The sequence below is a fragment of the Grammomys surdaster genome, unplaced genomic scaffold, assembly GCF_004785775.1.
Source record: "Grammomys surdaster isolate TR1022 unplaced genomic scaffold, NIH_TR_1.0 174, whole genome shotgun sequence".
Classification (NCBI taxonomy): domain Eukaryota; kingdom Metazoa; phylum Chordata; class Mammalia; order Rodentia; family Muridae; genus Grammomys; species Grammomys surdaster.
The window spans coordinates 4,924,196-4,948,478 of record NW_021604622.1 but is presented as its reverse complement, the minus strand read 5'-3'; the positions used below and the strand labels follow the sequence as shown (position 1 = coordinate 4,948,478).

Here is a 24,283-nt window from a genome sequence, read left to right as displayed (position 1 = left end):
AAAAATAACAGGAAGAAACATCCCTTTTCTTAATACCTGTTAACATCAATGGACTCAATTCCCCAATAAAAAGATGTAGATCAACAGACTGGATACATAAACTGGATCCAGAATTTTGCTCCACACAGGAAACACACCTCAGTGAAAAAGTCATATACTACTTCAGAGTAAAAGGCTGGAAAACTATTTTCTAAGCAAATGGTCCCAAGAAACAAGCTGGAGAAGCCATTTTAATATCAAATAAAATAGACTTTCAACTTAAAACTGTCAAAAAGGATAAAGAGGGACATTTTATACTTATCAAAGGAAAAACATCTACCAAGATGAACTCCCAATTCTGAACATCTATGCTCCAAATGCAAGGGCACCAACATTCATAAAAGAAACTTTACTAAACCTCAAAGCACACATTGCACCTCACACAATAATAGTGGGAGACTTCAGAACCCCATTCTCAGCAATGCACAGATCATGGAAACAAAAACTAAACAGAGAGATGGTGAAATTAACAGAAGTTATGAACCAAATGGATTTAACAGACATCTATAGAACATTTCATCCTAAAACAAAAGAATATACCTTTTACTCAGCACCTCATGGTACCTTCTCCAAAAGAGACCATATAATTGGTCACAAACAGGCCTCAACAGATACAAAAAGATAGAAATAATCTCTTGCATCCTATCAGATCACCATGGACTAAGACTGGTCTTCAATAACAAAAAAACAATGGAAGACCCACATTCTCAAGGAAACTGAACAACACTCTACTCAATGATTATGCGGTCAGGGAAGAAATAAAGACAGAAATTAAAGACTTTTTAGAATTTAATGAAAATGAGGACACCTCATACAAAAACTTATGGGACACAATGAAAGCAGTGCTAAGAGGAAAACTCAGAACTAAGTGCTTACAAAAAGAAACTGGAGAGAGTATAAACTAGCAACTTCACCACACACCTGAAAGTTCTAGATCAAAAAGAAGTAAACATATCCAAGAGGTGTAGATGACAGGAAATAATCAAACTCAGGGCCGAAATCAACCAAGTAGAAACAAAGAGAACTGTACGATGTATCAGCAAAATCACAAGCTGGATCTTTGAGAAAATTAACAAGATAGATAAATGTTTAGTCAGACTAATCAGAGGGCAGAGAGACAATATCCAAATTAATAAAATCAGAACTGAAAAGGGTGACATAACAACAAAAATCGACGATATTGAAAAAATAATCAGATCTTACTATGAAAGTCTATACTCAACAAATTTGGAAAATATGGATGAAATGGAAAATTTTCGGGACAAATACAAGTTACCAAAGTTAAATTAGGACCAGATAAACCATCTAAACAGTCCCTGATAGAAACACAAGCAGTCATTAAAAGTCTCCCCACCAAAAAAAAAAAAAAGGGGGCAGGGACCAGATGGTTTTATTGCAGAGTTCTATCATACCTGCAAAGTAAACCTAATACCAATTCTCTTCAAACTATTCCACAAAGTAGAAACAGAAGGAACACTACCCAATTCATTCCATGAAGCCACAATTACACTCATACCTAAACTACACAAAGACCCAACAAAGAGAACTTCAGACCAATCTCCCTTATGAATATCGATGCAAAAATAATAAAATTCTCACAAACTGAATCCAAGAACACATCAAAACAATTATCCATCATGATCAAATAGGCTTTATCCCAGGAAGGCACCAATGGTTCAGTGTACAGAAATACATCAATGTAATCCACTATATAAACAAACTAAAAGAAAAAAACACATGATCATCTCACTAGATGCTGAGAAAACATTTGACAAAATTGAACACCCTCTTATGATAAAAGACTTGGAAAGACCAGGAATCTAAGGCCCATACATAAACATTGTAAAAAGCAATGTACTTCAATCCAGTAGCCAACATCAAACTAAATGGAGAGAAACTTGAAGCAATCCCACTAAAATCAGGGACTACACAAGGATGCCCACTCTCTCCCTACCTACTCAATATAGTACTGGAAGTCATAGCCATAGGAATTAGGCTACAAAGGGTCAAAGGGATACAAATTGGAAAAGAAGAAGTCAAAATTACACTATTTGAAGATGATATGATAGTATACTTAAGTGACTCCAAAACTTCCACCAGAGAAGTACTAAACCTGATAAACAACGTCAGCAAAGTGGTTGGATATGAAATCAACTCCAACAAATCAGTAGACTTCCTTTACTCAAAAACAGACTGAGAAAGGAATTAGAGAAATGACACCCTTCACAATAGTCATAAATAATATAAAATACCTTGGTGTAAATTGAACCAAACAAGTGAAAGATCTGTATGACAAGAATTTCAAGTCTCTGAAGAAAGAAATAGAAGTAGAACTCAGGAGATGGAAAGGTTTCCCATGGTCATGAATTGGAAGGATTAATATAGTAAAAATGACTATCTTGATGAGAGCAATCTACAGATTTAATGCAATCCCCATCAAAATTCTCACTCAATTCTTCACAGAGATAGAAAGAGCAATTCTCAAATTGATTTGGAATAACAAAAAAACCCAGGATAGCGAGAACTATTCTCAACAATAAAAGAACTTCTGGAGGAATCACCATCACTGACTTCAAGCCATACTACAAAGCAGTAGTGATAAAAAAACTGCATGGTATTGGTATAGACAGGCAGGAGGATCAATGGAATAGAATAGAAGAACCAGAAATGAACCCTCATACCTATGATCACTTGATATTTGACAAAGGAGTTAAAAGCATACAGTGGAAAAAAACAGCATTTTCAACAAATGGTGTGGGTTCAACTGGAGGTCAGCATGTAGAAGAATGCAAATTGATCCATACTTATCTTCCTGTACAAAGCTGAAGTCCAAGTGGATCAAGGATCTCCACATAAAATCAGTTACACTGAAACAAATAGAAGAGAAAATGGGGGAAAGCCTCGAACACATGGGCACAGGAGAAAAGTTCCTGAAAAGAACACCAATGGCTTATGCTCTAAGATCAAGAATTGAAAAATGTGACTTCATAAAGCTTCTGTAAAGCAAAGGACCCTGTCAATAGGACAAAACTACAACCAACAAGTTGGAAAAAGATCTTTCCCAATCCTACATCTGATAGAGGGCTAATATACAAGGTATACAATGAACTAAAGAAATTAGACTCTAGACAATCAAATAACCCTATGGGAAAAAAATGGAGTACAAAGAATTCTAAACAAAGAATTCTCAACTGAGGAAACATGAATGGCTGAGAAACACCCAAAGAAGTGTTCAACATCCTTAGTCATCATAGAAATGTAAATCAAAACAACCCTGAAATTCCACCTCACACCAGTCAGAATGGCTTAGATCAAAAACTCAGGTGACAGCAGATTCTGGTGAGGATTTGGAGAAAGAGGAACACTCCTCCATTGTTGGTGGGATTGTAAGCTGGTACCACCACTATGGAAAGCAGTCTGGTAGTTCCTCAAAAAACTGAACATAGTATTACCTGAGGACCCAGCTATACCACTTTTGGGCATATGCCTAAAAAAATGTTTCAACGTACGACAGGGACACATGCTCCAATATGTTCATAGCAGCCTTATATACAATAGGCAGAAGCTGTAAAGAACCCAGATGTCCTTCAACAGAGGAATGAATACAGAAAATGTGGTATATTTACACAATGGAGTACTACTCAGCTATTAAAAACAGTGAGTTCATGAAATTCTTAGGCAAATGGATGGAACTGGAAAATATCATGCTAAGAGAGGTAACCCAATCACAAAAGAACACACATGGTACTCAGTCACTGATAAGTGGATATTAGCCCAAAAGCTCACAATATCTTAGATACAATGCATAGACCACATGAGGTTCAAGAAGATGAAGGAAGAGCAAAGTATGGGTGCTTTAATCCTTTTTAGAAGGAGTATCAAAATACTCAACCAGAGCTCCCAGGGTCTAAACCTCCAGCCTGGGAACACAAAGGGAGGGACTCATGGCTCCAACCATATAGGTAGTTGAGGATGGCCTTGTCAGGCATCAGTGGAAGAGGAGGGCCTTGTTCCCTGAAAGTTTGGATTCCTTAGTGTTGGGGAATTTGAGAGCAGGGAGGCAGGAATGAGTGGATGGTGGGGGCACATCCTCATAGAAGTAAGAGGAGGGTGGATGGGATAAGGGTTTTTTTGGGGGGGAATGGGAGAGGGGATAACATTGAAAGGTTTATAAATAAAACATCCAATAAAAAAGGATAATGGGTCTGGCAATTGTAGTCAAGCAGACAAGACATTTTGTCAACAATTTATTAAGGGGATTTCATATAATCCCCAAGGACAAGGTATTGTGGAAGAGGCCCATGGAACTTTAAAAAGATTGGTGAGACATACTGTTGCTGAGATAAAGAATGGTGCTGACCTGTGAGCTTGCTGAGTGCCCTGACAAAGATGACTGGAGAGCTGTATTGGACATATATTCCTGACCCACCTTTGCTTGTCTATATCATGGATGAGACAAGCTGCCTTGCCTCAAGTTTTTAGACCTTGTGGGATAGATAGAGAATCAAAAAGAGAAATTATAATGTCTCTTGTATTCTTCTTAAAGGTGACCAGCTATTAGGACTCAATCATGTACCCATCTAGAAATCAATCCAATACTGGAAATAACAGTCTACTTTAGGAAGACTGGATCTGGACATTGTTAGAGACATATTTGGAAGTTAGCTGTAGTTCACTATGATGTTACAATAGCAAGGGATAAGGTTGGGACCGTATCTGGATTTCAAACAAGGGTCAGTGTATGTTTTAAGACTCATTTAATTGTCAAGCTAAAATTGGTTTTGTCTCTTCTACAGTATTTATTGTGAGTTGCACTGACTGTATAATTTCCAATTGTATTAGTGTCTTGAAGCCTGGTATGTCTGTTACAGGGGTCTATCAACCAGCTTTTGTCTTACTGCCCTGAGTATTAGAAAACCTTGATTCACTGAAAAAAGCTTGAAAGTGCTGGAAGAAGTGAATTAGGCTTTAAGCAGGAGTAAGATGGTAGTGGGCTTGATTATTGCTGGTATAACAGCTTTAATTTCAATAATTGCTAACACCACTGCTTCTGCAATAGCATTGACACAAGGAGTTAAGACAACTATTTTTGTTAACCATCTAGCCAAAAAATGTTACTAATATGCTGAGAATAAAAAAGGATTTATATAGGTATGTGGAACAATGGATGATGTTCTCTATCCTATTCAAATTATCTGAAGCAGGTTCAGGGTTCAGGAGTAAAGAGCTATCACAAGTGTCATGACAAAAATCATTGGAGTAGTGTTACTTTTGAAATTCACAGTGATTGTCATTATAATTAGAAAAAAAGTTTAAAGACACCTGCAGGATATTTGGCATAATCCTAACACCTCTCTGGGTGTGTTAACTTTGCATAGTGAGATTATAAATTTCAAGATTGCTGCTCTGTTGAGCTTTAATGCTGCAGATAATGCCAATAAAATTGCCAATAAAAAATGCTGGCATAAGGTCAGTATTTCTATTTTGGTCAAACCTCAGGAATGGCATATATAGCTTGATCAAGCTAGCCCTTCTTGTCCTGCACATCATGTTAAAGCTTGTCTTTAACTACATCAACATATTGGCAGCCAAAATACATGACTTGAAACTAATAATGGACACCCAGACAGAGTTATTAATTTAACAGGCTGGCAAGCCAAGAACAGATATGATTTTTTTATTGGATATTTTATTTACATTTCATATGTTGTCCCCTTACCCCATCCCCCACCTACCCGGGAACCCCCTATCCCCTTACCCCTCCTCCTTCTTCTTTGTGGATGTAACCCCTACCTACCCCCCCCACTCCCACTTTACCACCCTCAAAATTCCCACCCCCTGGGGCGTCCAGGCTTCATGAGGTCAAGGATCTCATCTTCCACCTATGCCCAGCAGGGCCCTCCACTCTTACGTATTCAGCTGAAGCCCTGGATCCCTCCCTAAGTGCTCCCAGGTTTAGACACTGGGAGCTGTGGTTGGTTGGTATTGTTGCTCTCCTCATGGTGCCACAAACTCTTTCAGCTCCTTCAGTCCTCACTCTAACTCCTCCATTGAGAACCCCATGATCAGTTCAATGGCTAGTTGTGACCATCTGCCTCTGAATATGTCAGACTCTTGAAGGCCTCTGAGGAGACATCCATATCAGGCTCTTATCAGCATGCACTTCCTGACTTCCACATCAGCATCTACCTTTGGTGACTGCACATGGGATGGATACTCAGGTGGAAAGGTCTTCAAATGGCCCGTCCTTCAGTTTCTGTCCCTCACTTTGTCTCCATATTTGCTCCCTTGAGTATTTTGTTGCTCCTTCTAAGAAGAACTGAATCACACCCACTTGGTCTTCCTTTTTTATGAGCTTCATGTGGCCTGTGAGTTGCATCTTGGGCATTTCAAGGTTCTGGGCTAATATCCGATAATCAGTGAGTGAATGCCATGTGTGTTCTTTTGTGATTGGCTTACTTCACTCAGGATGATGATTTCTAGTTCCATCCATTTACCTAGGAAACTCTCGAATTCATTGTTTTTAATAATAGCTGAGTAATACTCCATTGTGTAAATATACCACATGTTTTGAATCCATTCCTCAGTTGAAGGACATCTGGGTTCTTTCCAGCTCCTGGCTATTATAAATAAGGCTGCTATGAACATAGTTTAGCATTTGTCCTTGTTATATGTTCAAGCATCTTCTGGGTATATTCCTAGGAGTGGTATAGCTGGATCCTCAGGTAATGCTATGTCCAATTTTCTGAGGAACCATCACACTGATTTCCAAAGTGGTTGCACCATCTTCCAGTCCCACCAAAAATGGAGGAGTGTTCCTCTTTCTCCACACCCTCAACAGCATCTACTATCACCTGAGTTTTTAATCTTAGCCATTCTGACTGGTGTAAGATGGAATCTCAGGGTTGTTTTGATTTGCATTTCCCTGATGACTAAGGACACTGAACATTTCTTTAGGTGCTTCTTGGCCATTCGAGTTTCTTCCATTGAGAATTCTTTGTTAAGCTCTATACCCCATTTTTTAATAAGGTTATTTGGTTGTCTGGAGTCTAATTTCTTGAGTTCTTTGTATATATTGGATATTAGCCCTCTATCAGATGTAGGATTGGTAAAGATCTTTTCCCAATTTGTTGGTTGTCGTTTTGTCCTATTGACAGTGTCCTTTGCCTTACAGAAACTTTGCAATTTTATGAAGTCCCATTTGTCAATTCTTGATCTTAGAGCATATGCCATTGGTGTTCTGTTCAGGAACTTTTCCCCTGTGCCCAAGTATTCGAGGCTCTTCCCCACCTTCTCTTCTATTAGTTTCAGTGTATCTGGTTTTATGTGGAGGTCCTTTATCCACTTAGACTTGAGCTTTGTACAAGGAGATAAGAATGGATCAATTTTCATTCTTCTACATGTTGTCCTCCTGTTGAACCAGCACCATTTGTTGAAAATGCTGTCCTTTTTTCACTGGACAGTTTTAGCTCCTTTGTCAAAGATCAAGTGATCATAGGAGTGTGGGTTCATTTCTGGGTCTTCAATTCTATTCCATTGATCTTCCTACCTGTCTCTGTACCAATACCAGGTAGTTTTTATCACTATTGCTCTGTAGTACAGCTTGAGGTCAGGGATGGTGATTCCTCCAGATGTTCTTTTATTGTTGAGAATAGTTTTCGCTATCCTGGGTTTTTTGTTATTCCATATGAATTTGAGAATTTCCTTTTCTAACTCTGTGAAGAATTGAGTTGGGATTTTAATGGGGATTGCATTGAATCTGTAGATTGCTTTTGGCAAGATGGCCATTTTTATTATATTAATCCTGCCAATCCATGAGCATGGGAGATCTTTCCATCTTCTGAGATCTTCTTGGATTTCTTTCTTCAGGGACTTGAAGTTCTTGTTGTACAGGTCTTTCACTTGCTTGGTTAGATTCACACCAAGGTATTTCATATTATTTGCACCTATTGTGAAGGGTGTCATTTCCCTAATTTCTTTTTCAGTCTGTTTATCTTTCATGTAGAGGAAGGCTACTGATTTGTTTGAGTTGATTTTATAACCAGCCACTTTGCTGACGTTGTTTATCAGGTTTAGGAGTTCTCTGGTGGAAGTTTGGGGGTCACTTAAGTATACTATCATATCATCTGCAAATAGTGAGATTTTGACTTCTTCCTTTCCTATTTGTATCCCTTTGACTTCTTTTTGTTGTCTAATTGCTCTGGGTAGGACTTCCAGTACTATATTGAATAGGTAGGGGGAGAGTGGGCAGCCTTGTCTAGTCCCTGATCTTAGTGGGATTGCTTCAAGTTTCTCTCCATTTAGCTTGATGTTGGCTACTGGTTTGCTGTAAATTGCTTTTACTATGTTTAGGTATGGGCCTTGAATTCCTGATCTTCCCAAGACTTTTATCATGAAGGGATGTTGAATTTTGTCAAATGCTTTCTCAGCATCTAGTGAGATGATCATGTGGTTTTTTTCTTTGAGTTTGTTTATATAGTGGATTACATTGATGGACTTCCGAATACTGAACCATCCCTTCATTCCTGGGATAAAACCTACTTGATCATGATGGATGATTGTTTTGATGTGTTCTTGGATTCAGTTTGCTAGGATTTTATTGAGTATTTTTGCATCAATGTTCATAAGGGAGATTGGTCTGAAGTTCTCTTTCTTTGTCGTGTCTTTGTGGGGTTTCGGTATGAGTGTAATTGTAGCTTCATAGAACGAATTGGGTAGTGTTCTTTCTGTTTCTATTTTGTGGAATAGTTTGAAGAGAATTGGTATTAGGTCTTCCTTGAAGGTCTGATAAGATTCAGCACTAAAACCATCTGGTCCTGGGCTTTTTTTAGTGGGGAGACTTTTAATGACTGCTGCTATTTCCCTAGGGGTTATGGGACTATTTAGATGGTTTATCTGCTCCTGGTTTAACTTTGGGACCTGGTATCTGTCTAGGAAATTGTCCATTTCATCCAGGTTTTCCAGTTTTGTTGAGTATAGGCCTTTGTAGTAGGATCTGATGATTTTTTTTAATTTCTTCAGTTTCTGTTGTTATGTCTCCTTTTTCAGTTCTGATTTTATTAATTTGGATACTGTCTCTGTGCCCTCTGGTTAATCTGAATAAGTGTTTATCTATCTTGTTGATTTTCTCAAAGAACCAGCTCCTGGTTTTATTGATATTTTGTATTGTTCTTTCTGTTTCTATTTGGTTGATTTCAGTCCTGAGTTTGATTATTTCTGCCTTCTACTCCTCCTGGGTGTATTTGCTTCTTTTTGTTCTAGAGCTTTTAGTTGTGCAGTCAACTTGTTAGTGTGTGCTCTTTCCAGTTTCTTTTTGTAGGCACTTAGAGCTATGAGTTTTCCTCTTAGCACTGCCTTCATGGAGTCCCACAAGTTTTGGTATGATGTGTCCTCATTTTCATTGAATTCTAAAAAGTCTTTAATTTCTTTCTTTATTTCTTTCTTGACCAAGTCATCATTGAGTAGAGAGTTGTTCAGTTTCCATGTGCACGAGGGTTTTCCATTGGTTTTGTCTTTATTAAAGACCAGTCTTATTCCGTGGTGATCTGATAAGATGCAAGGGATTATTTCAATCTTTTTGTATCTGTAGAGGCCTGTTTTGTGACCAATTATATGGTCTATTTTGGAGAAGGTACCATGAGGTGCTGAGAAAAAGGTATATTCTTTTGTTTTAGGATGAAATGTTCTATAGATGTCTGTTAAGTCCATTTGGTTCATAACTTCTGTTAATGTCAAAGTGTCTCGGTTTAGTTTTTGTTTCCATGATCTGTCCATTGCTGAGAGTGGGGTGTTGAAATCCCCCACTATTATTGTGTGAGGTGTAATGTGTATTTTGAGCTTTAGTAAAGTTTCTTTTATGTATGTAGGTGCCCTTGCATTTGGAGCATAGATGTTCAGAATTGAGAGTTCACCTTGGTAGATTTTTCCTTTGATGAGTATGAAGTGTCCTTCCTTATCTTTTTTGATTAATTTTGGATGAAAGTCGATTTTATTTGATATTAGAATGGCTACTCCAGCTTGTTTCTTGGGACCATTGGCTTGGAAAATTGTTTTCCACCCTTTTATTCTGAGGTAGTGTCTGTCTTTGACACTGAGGTGCGTTTCTTGTATGCAGCAAAATTCTGGGTCTAGTTTGTGTATCCAGTCTGATAGTCTGCGTCTTTTTATTGGGGAATTGAGACCATTGATGTTAAGAGATATTAAGGAAAAATGATTGTGGCTTCCTGTTATTTTTGTTATTAGAAGTAAAGTTATGTTTGTATAGTTATCTTCTTTTGGGGTTGTTGAAGATTACTTCCTTGCTTTTTCTAGGTTGTAGTTTCCCTCCTTGTGTTGGCGTTTTCCATCAATTATTCTTTGAAGTGCTGGGTTTGTGGGAAGATATTGTGCAAATTTGGTTTTGTCATGGAATATCTTGGTTTCACTATCTATAGTGATTGAGAGTTTTGCTGGGTATAGTAATCTGGGCTGGCAATTTTGTTCTCTTAGGGTCTGTATGATGTCAGTCCAGGCTCTTCTGGCTTTTATGGTCTCTGGTGAGAAGTCTGGTGTAATTCTTATAGGTCTGCCTTTATATGTTACTTGACCTTTTTCCCTTACTGCTTTTAGTATTTTTTCTTTGTTTTGTGCATCTGATGTTTTGATTATTATGTGACGGGAGGTATTTCTTTTCTGGTCTATTCTATTTGGTGTTCTGTAGGCTTCTTGTATGTTTATGGACATCTTGTTCTTTAGGTTAGGGAAGTTTTCCTCAATAATTTTGTTGAAGATATTTACTGTCCCTTTAAGTTGGGAATCTTCATTCTCATCTATACCTATTATCCTTAGGTTTGGTTTTCTCATTGTGTCCTGGATTTCCTGGATGTTTTGAGTTAGGAGTTTTTTGCATTTTGCATTTTCTTTGACAACTGTGTCAATATTTTCCACTGTATCTTCTGCATTTGAGATTCTCTCTTCTACCTCTTGTATTCAGTTGGTGATGCTTGCGTCTATGATTCCTGATCTCTTTCTTAGGTTTTCTATTTCCATGGTTGTCTCCCTTTGAGCTTTCTTTATTGTTTCTATTTCCATTTTCAGATCCTGAATGTTTTTGTTTAATTCCTTCTTTGTGTTTTCTTGCATTTCTTTAAGGGATTTCTGTGATTCCTCTTTAAGGGCTTCTATCTGTTTACTTGTACTCTCCTGTATTTCTTTAAGGGAGTTACTTAATTCCTCCTTATAATCCTCTATCATCATCATGAGAAGTGATTTTAATTCTGAATCCTGCTTTTCAGGTGTGATGGGGTGTTCAGGGCTTGCTATATTGGGAGAACTGGGTACTGATGATGCCAAGAAACTTTGGTTTCTGTTGCTTATGTTCTTGCACTTGCCTTTCGCCATCTGGTTAACTCTAGTGTTACCTGCCCTCACTGTGTGAGACTGGAGTCTGTATTTCCAGTTATCTTGCTTATTGCAGAGCTCCTCAGAGTCCAGATGTCTCTGTAGTCTTATGATCCTAATCTCCTTGGTGTCTGCTGCTTTGAGTGCAGTGGCTCCTCTAGGATGACTCAGGAGTCAGTATCTCCACAGGAGCAGACCAATTCTGTGTCGGCTGCTCTGAGTGCAGTGGCTCCTCTAGGATGACTCAGGATTCAGTATCTCCACAGGACAGGAGCAGACCCAACTCTGTGTCTGCCCCAGCCCAAAGGACCAGGCAGGGGAGGAAGGGAAGTGGAATTCTGGAAGGGCGGGGTTTGGGTAGCTGCTGTGTCCTGACTGTCCCTGGCTCCCAGATGTATCTCTGGGGCTTAGGGAGTGAGATGGAGTTCTTACCGACTGCTCTGAGTGCAGTGGCTCCTCTAGAATGACTCAGGAATCAGTATCTCCACAGGAGCAGACCCCAGATATGATTTTTACAGAGCCTTACCAACATAAGGCAGAAGTGCATTGCTTTTGATAATGCATATTTCATGATGGGTAAGGAAGGCATTCTTGTCAAAATGACCTAAGACAGGCTCAGTCTTGTTAATGAAAAAAGAAAGGGGGAGAGATGGACAGTCTTTGGGGCTACTCGGCAAGAATCTGACATGGGCCAAGGACAGGGAAATGGGATGCTTGGCAGGAATATGACATTGGCCAAGGACAAGGAAGTAAGCTTCAGGCAGAAATCGGACATTAGGCTAGAACAAAAAAAGGAATTTCAGATAGGAATCTAAATCTTAGGCTAGAACAAAGAAGTAATCTCAGACAGAAATCTAAATATTAGGCTAGAACAAACAAGTAATTTGACACAGGAATCTAAATTTTAGGCAAGAACAAGGAAGTAGGTTTCAGACATGAATAGGACCTTGAGCTAGGACAGGGAAGTAGGCTCAGATACTTTGGTTATCCTGATAAGCCTTTAGAAACAGTGATCACGAGAGAGTGTTCACTTAATTGGTTTTAATGCCTTGCTATTTCTTTTGACAGTGTTTATTGTATTGCTTGTTTCTTGATTATTTGCATCTATTGTATTGCTAGTTCCTCAACCTAGAACTGACCTTAATACATGCATGTAATCAAAATGGTATAAAAGCATAAAGGAAGATGGGGTATAGGATAGGAAGTTCTAAGGAGGGGAAATGAGGAAAGGGGATGACATCTGTATTGTAAATAAATAAAATATTCAATAAAAAATTTATAGACACATATTCAACATATATAATCATGCAATTTATAAAATCATTTTTATTAAAGTATACAATATTATGTCAAATAATATTATTTAACACCATGTATATGAAAGGAGTGAATTGCCTGAGACAGGCTGACTCCATGACAGGCTGCAAACAATTGACTAGGCTTGACTTTCTACATCCCAGAATTGGACAAATCAGTTACTGAAACAACAACAGGCTTACATAAAAGGGATCCTCTACAGCTTGCAAAAAGACATTTAGCCAAGTTTTCTGCCAAGAGGTCAAGAGTTCCCCCTGCTTGACACAAAGTAAGAATAGGGAGTCTGAATCATAGCATCACACAGACCCCCCAGAGATAGAACCCACCAATCAAGATACAGATAACCTACCTTACCCTAACGTTCCTATTTGGCTTTAAAACTGATTCTGAAAATTCAGTCAGGGTCCTTCCAGCTGGAAGAAATTGGGCCCTGCATGTAGGGATAAATGTTGTTTGCTTTTGCATACTATTTGAGTATGGGTTATTATTATTCAGTGATTTGTGAACCCCAGCATATATACACAACATTTCTACTTATACTGTCTCCTTTTCTACTCATCCTCCTTCTCTCATGCTGTCTCACCTCCATCACCCCATATATAATAGTGATTTCATCTGTCTATATAAAAATCTGCATCCCACAAATTTTAGAAAATATGGCATTTATCCATTTAAGTATAAGAATCACCAATGGCAGCCACCTAAATGGACCTGCAGTAATGTAATTCCATTCTTCTTCATTAATGGAATTCTATACCATATTTTCTTCATCCGTTAACCTATTGGCAGATGCCTAGGCTGATTGTATAACATCCTTAGTTATTACAGAACTTCAGATTAGAACCACATCAATATGTCTTCTCACACCAGTCAGAACGACTATCATTAAGAAGCAGAAAAGAATAAAATGATGTTGAGGATGTAAGGAAAGAAATCTGTGCACTGATAGTGACAAATAACAATCTCTAACTATATTTTCATACATTTACAACAATATATTTTATTGCCAAGAGCATTGCCTTTGTGTTTGTTTGTTGTGAAATGTTATTATACAGTTCAAGTGGGCCTTCAACTCTGATAATCTCCCTAATAATTATTGCTGAGATTAGAGACAAAGACCACCATACCTGTCCTATATATCATCTGTATGTTTATATGTTTTAATTATTTTACATTTATGATTTATGTGTGTTTGCATGATGTGTGTGCTTGGATGTGTAGAAGCCACAAAGCATGTGTGCGGTTGAAATGAAAATTTTATGGAGATGATTTTCACCTTGCACAGGCATAGATTCCTATACTTGAAATTAAGTTCCCAGGCTTGCAAAAAAAATGTCTAACCCACTGTAGTATCTCGGTGGTTTTAAAACAAGTCATTTCAAAGTGATATAATGCACTACCACGGATATTTTCTGTGTTGTTCCAGCAAATTCAGCCCTCTGGAGTATTTTCTTTCTGCCTGTGACCTCATGATCATATTACTTACCAGTCAGTCTTCAAATCATACATTTACAAGGTGCCATGAATCTTTTCCATGGCACATAGTACATGGAGACAAGTTCATGCTAACCAAATATGCTAGAAAATGTACAGGTGTAAATAGGGTTATGAAATGCCATGTAACTATCTAGAAGGGCCTATCGGTATCATACCAAATTGTGAATTCTTAGTCATACTTTAAATTGAAGTACACTCTAACTGGATACTATTCTTCTCATATTGCCATATCTGAGTCTCTCTTTGAAAACTAAAGAGTACAATACTTGGTGTTATAAAATTATTTACAAATTTGTTTGCTCAATCCTATGCAGAGGAATCTCAAAGTCTCATGGACACAAATATGAAACACACGCAGTAAATCAAAAAGTCATCTACATGTGTGTTAGTCTTTAACTGAGAATTTAACACTCAAAAGACTTTTAGCCATTAATTGTGTTAGTTTTTCTTGCTTTTCATGGTCATAATAATCCTGGTGATAAGATGAAGAACACACATTTTGATGTGTATTTGATTTCACGGATCTGCCTATTCTGTTCATTTCAACATGTTTTGTGAATAAAATCTTGGCACACCTGTGGTTAGTGTGAACTGTGATGTGTGAAGATTCTTTATAATGCATGATATCCACACAGTGCAGAGGAACCATCATATGACTATCTAACTTATAGTTCTTTTCAAGAATTATAGTACAGTGTATGAAGCATAGATGTTCACTATTCATGGCGCATCAACTCTTAGCATCTTAGAAAATGTGAAAAGACATACTTATTGCTCCTTTGGTGTTATTTCAGTTAACAACACTGAAACTCATTCTACATATATTTATAAAACTCTGGCTTATTCTACTTTAAACACACACGTTACTCCAATGAATAATAGACAACAGGTTCTTTCCTTTTTTAATTTCTTAACATTTGGAAATAAGTGTTTTCTTACAGTAGAACATCATTTTTATTCCGATTTTTATGAAAAAATTAATTATTATATTTTTCTACTTCATATCTTCTTAAATCAATTCATTATAGAATAGCCTAAAAATGACTGCTGTTCCTGCCTAATGGAAACTGTCGAGAAAGGGAGAGCAGGTGTTCTGAGCTCTGAAGAGTGTTTATAGGAAAAGAGAAGAAGAGCAAGTGAAAATAATTTACCAAATATGTCTTTTAAATCCCAAATGACAGAAGGAAGGTAGTGGGGAAGAACATGGGGAGTCACAGGGAGGACTAGCCTATTGAAGCAGTGTGTTCAGGATAAATGAGTGGGAGAAAGAACACATGATGCAAATGGTTTATATCTAAGTATGGATGAAGGTCATAGGAGAAAAACAGCAAGCAAAGGGGTTGAAAGTAGTGAGGTACCAACTCAGGTGCATCAGTAGAAGAGGGAGGCAGAGAATGCTGGAGTTGCTCTGTGCTGAGTTATGGAAAGCCTCTGAAGAGCCACAGACCTCCCATCCCCACACCAGAGCCAAGCCCAGCATTTCTCCATTATGTCTGCTTGACCTTCCTCACTCCACTCAGATACCTGACCACAGCACCAAGAACCTTAACACAAAGCCATGAGGTTCCCAGTGTGAGCCCTAGCAGTAAGAGCAAGACATCTAGCAGATACTGCTCATACCATGGTTGCTGGAAAACATGCGGCTTAAGATGTGCTGCACCCCCTGTCTGCAAGATGTGATCTATCCAGCCCACAAGCCTCTGGGCAGGTGTCAGAGGATGGGACTGCCTGATAATCTTGGAAGCCATTGCTGCAGACTTGTACCTGTGAACATAGAAAGATGGAGGGTATTACCAATTTCTGTGCCAGAATTTAGATCTTATATCATATACACACATATACACATATATACAAGCCTCTCTCTCTCTCTCTCTCTCTCTCTCTCTCTCTCTCTCTCTCTCTCTCTCTCTCTCCCATACTCATTCTCTGTCTCTGTGTGCATGTGTCTCTCTGTCTCTCTCTCTCTGTTTGTCTCTATGTCTCTCTCTGTCTCTCTGTCTTTCTCTCTCTCTGTCTCTCTCCCTCTCCTCTCTCTGTCTCTCTGTCTCTCTGTCTCTCTATCTCTCTCTGTCTCTCTCTCTGTCTCTCTCTGTCTCTGTCTTTCTCTCTTTCTCTCTCTCTCTCTCTCTGTCTCTCTCTCTCTCTCTCTCTCTCTCTCACACACACACACACACACACACACACACACACACACAAGGTTTCTAGTGCATATCCATAGGTCAACTCTAAACAAAATAAATATTGTTACTCTGTGGAAAGCCGCGGCTTGTGGTGACAGCATTCGCCATTACAAGATGGCGCTGGCATCCGGTGCTTCTCCAAGTAAACAAGTAAACCGCACATGTGCTATGGTAAAAGCGCGCCAAAGTCACAGCCCATCCCGGGGCGTTTTGGCAGGTAACAAGTAAGCAGCCAATCAGAAGTGAACACGCCGCTCCAAGGGTATATAAACAGTGCCTTTTCCGGGCCCAGGGTCTTCCTCATTACATTGGAATAAATGTTTGCTGCGGAAGGATCCTGGTGCCTGCGTGCGTTCTTGCTGGCAAGACGATTACGCGCATGGCATTACTCAAGTCCATCCAAAAGTTCCCATGGCCAAATAGATGACCCCCGCCAAAACTGTGAACATGTGGAGAGTTGACTGAAATTGGTTAAAGAATCATTAAATAAATAAATAAATAAATAAATAAATAAATAATAAAAGCAAACATTGTAAAACATGAAGTTGAGAGGGTGCTGTTTAAGACATTACATGGAAGAGTTTGAGGAGAGATAAAGGTATGGAGTTGGTCAAAACACACTACACATAAGCAAAAAATTTAGAGAATAAGTACAAAACCACCTTCTAAAGTTCAATATGAAAGTAAAACTTGCAAAGAATTATTATAAGTAATTTGTGAAAAAAATTTAGATGGAGAAATACAATAATCATTGGAGAAAAAGAACTGGACATGAGAGGGCATGGGTAGGGGATTGAGGTGGGGATATCAGATGTAGGGACATTCAGGAAGAGAGGGCCAGGAGACTGAACCAAAACAAATGAAGGAAACAAATGCAGAGACCTACAGCCAAATATTAGACCATGTTCAGTGAGTCCTATAGCAGAGTTGGGGGAAGGATTGAAGGACCCTGAGGGGACAGGGACTACACAAGATCAACAGTGTTCAAGAACCTGGACACTTGAGGGCTCCCAGAGACTGAACTACCAAACAAAGAGAATACACAAACTGAACCTATCTCCTCATACCACCACCAACACATATGTAGCAGATGTGTGACTTGGTCTTCATACAGATCCCCAAACAATTGGAGAGGGAGCTGTCCATGACTCCGCTGGCTGCTTGTGGACTCTGGTTTTCTAACTGGCCTGCTTTGTCTGGACACATAGAGGAGTATGTGCCTAGTCCTGCAGTGACTTGATTGACAGGGTGGGTTGATAAGGGGGGCAGATGTGCCTAGGTGGATTAATAAGGGGGCAGATGTGCCTAGGTGGGTTGGTAAGGGGGGAAAGGCCCCATTTTCAGATGAGAAGTGAGTTGGGATGGAAGGGGCTATGTCAGAAGTAAATTGGAAGGAGGGGATTGCAATCAGGATATAAAATGAATGAATAAATAAATTATTGGGAAAGAATTTCTTAGCTGTTAGAGCTGCTTGACCCTATGACCTTCAGTGTTGGTTGACTCTTGGAATTCTGGAAAGAGGATAGGATATAAAAGAGGCAGCAGAGGCTGAGAAAGTGAATTGGGCTAGCACAGTGAGGAGAAGGCAGTTGGTACAGAAGATACTGTTAAAAGACTGTAGAGTCAGTAAAAGAAGCTGAGCTGAGTAGATAGGCTAGAACACTTGTTGTAATTTGGAGCTGCTAGAACAGGGAAAACTGGGAGAAGAGACTGTTTAAGCAGAGGAAAACTGAAGGTGGAACAGTTGGTTAGAAGAAACCTTTGAAAGCGCTGGGCTGGAAACTGGGAGGAGGGCTGGCCAGGAGTTAAGAGAAGTGGTCACTGTTTGTAGCAAAGAAAAAAACATATTTTACACCCTATAGCATGGAAAGAATGAGATACTAAATACTGTGAACAAATGTAAGAGATGTATATCTGACTTAAGCCATTAGGACATTGAAACCTGAATATTTTTTACTGTTGTGCTGTTAAGTCACTTTGCTGAATGGGCAAGAGCTGTGTGGGTGTCCACGCTCCTGGTCCTGCCCAACTAGTGCCATATCTGTGAAAGTTTCTTTAAAACAGACCTGTCCTGAGCCATAGAAACAGAATGGAACTCATACACACTGCTTCTTCATGATATGTGACTTCTATGTGCTAGTTTATGACAAACACAAACAGTGCAGGTATTTCAAAGGGCCAAAGAGGAAGTCTTCATTGAGACAGACACAATACCATGCACATGCTCTCTCCTGTTTCAACTGGAATTCTATTATAGGTAACCAAAATATAAGAGGTCATAAAGATATTACTTAGAAAGGAAACCATCATACCACCTTAGGCAGAAACATCTTTTCACACCTCACCTAAAATTAAGATTAATAGTAAAGGAAAAGCTACACCTTCATATCTCACAAACGTATTAAAACAGAGAACACAAAATTTTGGTTTCACTGGAAAACAGACAACACAGCTCTCTGTTTGGCTTGCATTTGGCCTAAGGGACCACAACCCCAGAGAGCTGCATACCTCTTGTTTTCTATGACTTCTTTCATTGTGAGTGCAAATGTCTCTGCCTTGAGCTTCTGCATCTGAATAGAAACACCAATTTTCTTTGCTTCTACTCGGACCATGTTTTCAGGTTGGTCAGCAAAAAATGGAATGCCCACCATGGGTACTCCATTCTGGATGGCCTCGTTTACACTGTTCATCCCCCCCATGGGTGACAAACAGACGAATGCTAGGGTGAGCTGGTGCAAAGGAGAAAGACAGTCCCAGATGTCACTATAAAAGCTTCAGATACCAGGTAAAGCAGCAGACTCAAGAAAAAATCATGTGCTATGGAAAATGGACTTATTGATTTTGTTTTGATATTTGCAATGTTCCAAGATAAGAAGTCTAACTTTACCTCTGCAGAGAAATGTCTTACTTCAATACAAAGACATCCAGCTACAAGGAGAGGGATAAGCCAGGCATGTTTCCTGTCCTATTCGTCATGCTTTTCACTTTACTTTTCTTCTCCTGTTCCTTCTCTTGCTTTCCATATCTGCTCTCTTATAAAGCTTATATTCTGTGTGTTATCTCTTCTACTTCAAGGAAAGTTTACAAAGGGAAATGGTAGATAAGGCTCTTCTAGATGTACAGGTCTTGTCTATTGCTTCATCTTGAAAGCAATCAAAATTTCTTATGATCATATACAAATCATCCCAATCTATACCTCACGCAAAATCTACCTATATTCCCTTAAAAGTGAGCTGTTTTACCATTTCCTCAATGCCCCAACATCAACATAAGTCTCTGACGTTTTAGCCCATAGCTGACAACCAAGATGTGTCAACATGCTTACATTCATATTTGTGTTTTTAAATTGCTCATGCCTTCTCACATCTTTGTGACAACAGAAGCAACAAAAACTGCCAGTTGCCCTAGACAGTAGTTATAGTTCACATATTGTCCAAATTGCTGTTAGATTAATCCTATTCAATGTTAGATACTGTTGCATCAAGGCAGCATTACTGATCATATCTAACTAGGGACTGGAGACCTATGTGAGTTGGAAAGAATAAGGCAGTCAATGCTATAGTCAGTCTGATCCCTCCAAGAATTCTAGCTGCTATTGCCTTACCCCTGGAGATAAATCTTTTCTTGTAAGCAGGCTTTTCTTCTGTTAGTCAAATCATTCAGACGTCAGATATCAAGTTAAGTCACAAAATCATGTAAATGGAAGTGAAGTCACAGGTCCATGAGGAGCTTACCCAGAAGGTCAGTCTGTGGAAGCCAATCCATGGTTTTGACATTTGGGGCCAATCTGACATCTTTAGGCCAAAGAGAATCCTTACATGTCCATAGCACCCCTTGAGGGAGGTGACCAAAGGCACTGTTCATCTCCTTAATAACTTCCTTGGTCTGATATACGCTCACTATGGAGCCCAGGGCCACAAGGACAAAACCTGAGTCTCCAAACTGAGAGATAAAATTCTCCAAGTCCTAGAAGATTCATAGAGGGAAGAAGGCAAAGGAAGTGTAAAACACCAAGGCAGTAATAACTTGAAAGCAAGTTGGGTACTGAACAAACCCATACTTCAGATGCTCGTGTTCATATGACAGAATTTTTTCATAGGCCCTGTGCAGCTGTGTTATGTGCTGTGTTCATGTCCACTCCCTTTATAAGCAGCCATCTCTTCAACATGGCCTCTTATAAATTATGCAGTCTGTGGTTTTACTGACAGAGGTCTATTTCCAAAATCTCCCACCTTATTTTGAGTCACAGTCTTAGGTAAAAAATTCAGACTCAGCCATTGAGTTTGTTGGTGATGGGTCTCCAAAAGTCACACAGAAACAAAGAATTTGAGGGGAGGTGGCTTTAGGAATTTCTTTTAATCAAGTTCCAGTGTCTCAGCCTGAGTAGTCATAGACCTTGTAAATAGGTAGCCTTGGCAGACAATACCAACTTAGATAAGGACAAGCGAGTCATAGGAAGAGTCATAGTGACTTGTCCCCTGAACCTTCACCCAGCCGATACCTGGTTCTGAAGATATCTGTATTCCCCCTGAAGACCCACACTCCAGTGTCATTCCTTTCCCCACATCCTGCCTTTCTGTGTTTATAACCCCTGTGTGAATTAATTACGATTTGAGAAAAAATAAATTATAAAAAATATATTTAAAAAAAGAAAAAAAGAAAAGAGAGTAGCCACATTAAAATCAGATAACAGGATGAAGGGAAGATTTGTATTCACCAGTACAACTGGGTGGTTATAGATGAAGCATATACTAAAATATAGTGAGAATAAAACTATCATTATATAAAACTATCATTATAATTAGAAAAAAGAAAATATGCATCATTTTTGGAAAAAAATTGTAGCTAACACAGTATGAATATATATTTATGAAGTACAGTGTGATAACTTGATACATCCTATACTGTGTCAGAAGAATCAAGTCTATCTCTTGTTTGTCATTTCTGTGTGTTGTGAGTCTTCATAAGCTTCTTTCACCTATATGTCATAAATAATTGTTGACTGTAGTTATTCTTTTGTACCTTAAAAGAACAGAACTCATTTCTCCTTTCTGTGTTTTATTACATGATGTTTAACAGTTATGTGTTCCAATGATTTTTTCCTTTTCTCTCCTCTTATGACTGCTATTTCACTCTCTTCTATGAGATCAATTTATTTTGGCACCCAAAAACAAATGAAAACATGTAGAAATTAAATTTTTACAGCCTTTTAAAAGACAATAAAAATTTGTGTCAAAAAAAAAAGTTCCGGTGTCTCCATATTGTACCATGGTGTTAGACAGGTTGGCTCTCAAAGAGCTTCCTATGTCCTCAAACTCTCAATATTTATGTTATATATACACATATACATATATGCACATATACATATATGCATGTATACATATACTCACAATATTTTGAGTGACTGATTTCTGTTGCTTAAAGTATAGACTTGGTAGTAACCTAATTGTTAAGAGGAGTTCTATGTTTAACTACTTGAGGCCTCTCCAATCCGTTTTTTCATCAATTTTATTATTTTATATTTATGCTAGAAATATACAATAGAATACACAAAATTTCTTCACCAGATTAGTTCTATAATGTCTTGTCATATTGCTTTGTTTTTTGTTTCTGGTTACAGAGTAATGATAGACTCACAGAATTGGCTGAGAAGTATTTTTCCCTGTACAACTGCCTCAAATACTTATAGAGGAACTACCATCAATTCTTAAGTGTTTCACTTCATTTGCCACTTAATCTACATTATATTAGACTTTTTTTTAGTTGTTGTTTTTTGTTTGTTTGTTTGTTTTTAAAGATTTGTTTATTTTATGTGTATGAATACACTGTAGCCATCTTCAGACACATCAGAAGAGGGCATCAGATCCCATTACAGATGGCTATGAGCCACCATGTGGTTGATGGGAATTGAACTCAGGACCTCTGGAAGAGCAGTCAGTGCTCTTAACCACTGAGCCATTTCTACAGCCCTATATTAGACTTTCTTGATGAGAGATTTTCTTTGGTGTTTCCTACATAATTTAATCTCACAAGTTTAAGATTTTCTATCCATCCTAGAGTCAGTTTTGTCAACAGATATCCATAGGAACTGTCCATTTATGTGGGTCACCTAATTTGATGATACATCATGTTAGTTCCCTTGCAATCTTTATCATTTTAAATAATAATGGGTAATTTTCCACTTTAGGATTTAATTATTTGATTGTTCTTTCGTATTTATTTTCTCAATGGTTCTAGTGGTTTTCCACCTTACTATTCTCTTTGCTCTGTTTATTCCAATTTTTTTACTATTCATTTTTTCAATCATCCTTGCTGTCATTTTTAAGCCTCTCCTTTCTCCTAGTATTCTGTTTAAGTCTCTCTTCATTATCTGTTTCCATATAGTGAAAAACTGCCTTGTCTGCACCTAAGGAGATAATAACAGCCACAGAGGATGTCCTGATTTGTTTGTATTTCACATTATTCCATTGTGCTCTGTCTCTTTTTCCTTGATATACAGTATTTTCAAATGTTCCTCTTGATTTTTCCCATTTTTCTCATGGATTATTTTAGAGTGTTTTTGTATTTTTATATTTTGTTGATTTCTTTATCATCCCACTTTGATAGGAGATTTTTGCATTAATTCAATATTTTGAAAATTACTGGGATTTTTTTTTCATTTTGGTGTGTTCTAATGTCAGAACCAAGAATGTGGTTTGTGCACTAGAGAAGAATACGTTCCCTGTTCTTGTTGGAAAAGATGTTTGAGCTGGAGAGATGTCTCAGCATCTAAGAGAACTTGCTGTTCTTCCAGAGGACCACAGCTCAGTTCACAGCACCCACATAGTTGGTCACACCCCTCTATAACTCTAGTTTCAGGGGATCTCATCATTTCTCTTCACCTCACTCAGTGCATCATACATTCATCATATACTCACTTTTAAGTCTTGATAAGCAGTACTTTGGCTCAAAGAACTGGAAAAAAATTACCTGCCATAAGATAATTCTTCTGTAAGGAGATGCATTCTATTATCAAATTTCTTTTGTAGATCTTCAGGTAGATGCCAATTTAAAACCTGATATGATGGTTTTTCTTTTCTAAAATCTAAGAAAACACCAACTGAGTAAAATTTAAATTTATCACAATATACCCCACATTTTTATGGTGATAAAATCAATTATTTTAATTAATATCACATCTTTGTGGAAATTTGATTTTTGTTTTCCAATGGGTTTGCTTTTCTTTTAATCCACTCAACTCTGTATTCTAATCATATTTATTGATATTTTACTACAATTCAAGAATGTTTATGTCGTCTACATAATAAAAAATTCTAATAATAGCTTTTACTTAAAGACTCAGCTATTATTTTTCACTGTACAGGTAAAAAAAAACCAGATGCAAATATTCTAAAATGATATAATTCATCAACTTTGTCATCATATTGAGTTAGAATTTGTTGTTAATTACAAGTCAGTTTGATTGCAGGTCTCTGTGTTTCAAAGGAATATTAAAATGAAATATAAGAAGTGTAATTTTGTTTGTTTCCCTTTTAATTGCTATGCATTTCATGTTTGTGGTTTGTGGTTTGTTTGTTTGTTTCTTGTTTGTCGTGTGGTAGAGTCATGTGCAGTAGCCCAATTGGCTTCAACTCACAAACCTACTCCTTGAAGCTGCCAAACACTTGGATTACAAGCACATGCTAACACAAACAGGTTTTGCCTTGCTTGTTTCTTTGTTTGCTTGTTTGTTGTTTGTTTGTTTGTTTGTTTGTTTGTTTCAGGAAATTAAAAGGCTGTACCTTCAGTCAAAATGCTAAATCAAAAAAAAAAAGAAAGAAAGGGAGGAAGGAAGGAAGGAAGGAAGGAAGGAAGGAAGGAAGGAAGGAAGG

General features: G+C 38.0%; 1 protein-coding gene across 1 annotated transcript in view; it reads right to left on the bottom strand.

Moving 5' to 3' along the window:
* Positions 1 to 15,719: 15,719 nt before the first annotated feature.
* LOC114621294 (UDP-glucuronosyltransferase 3A2-like) overlaps positions 15,720 to 24,283 on the bottom strand; it is an 18,495-nt gene continuing 9,931 nt past the window's right edge. The window contains 6 exon segments of the mRNA XM_028767528.1: positions 15,720 to 15,996; positions 18,921 to 19,108; positions 19,110 to 19,141; positions 20,147 to 20,378; positions 21,130 to 21,163; positions 23,382 to 23,496. Coding sequence (XP_028623361.1) covers positions 15,720 to 15,996; positions 18,921 to 19,108; positions 19,110 to 19,141; positions 20,147 to 20,378; positions 21,130 to 21,163; positions 23,382 to 23,496 — 878 coding nt within the window.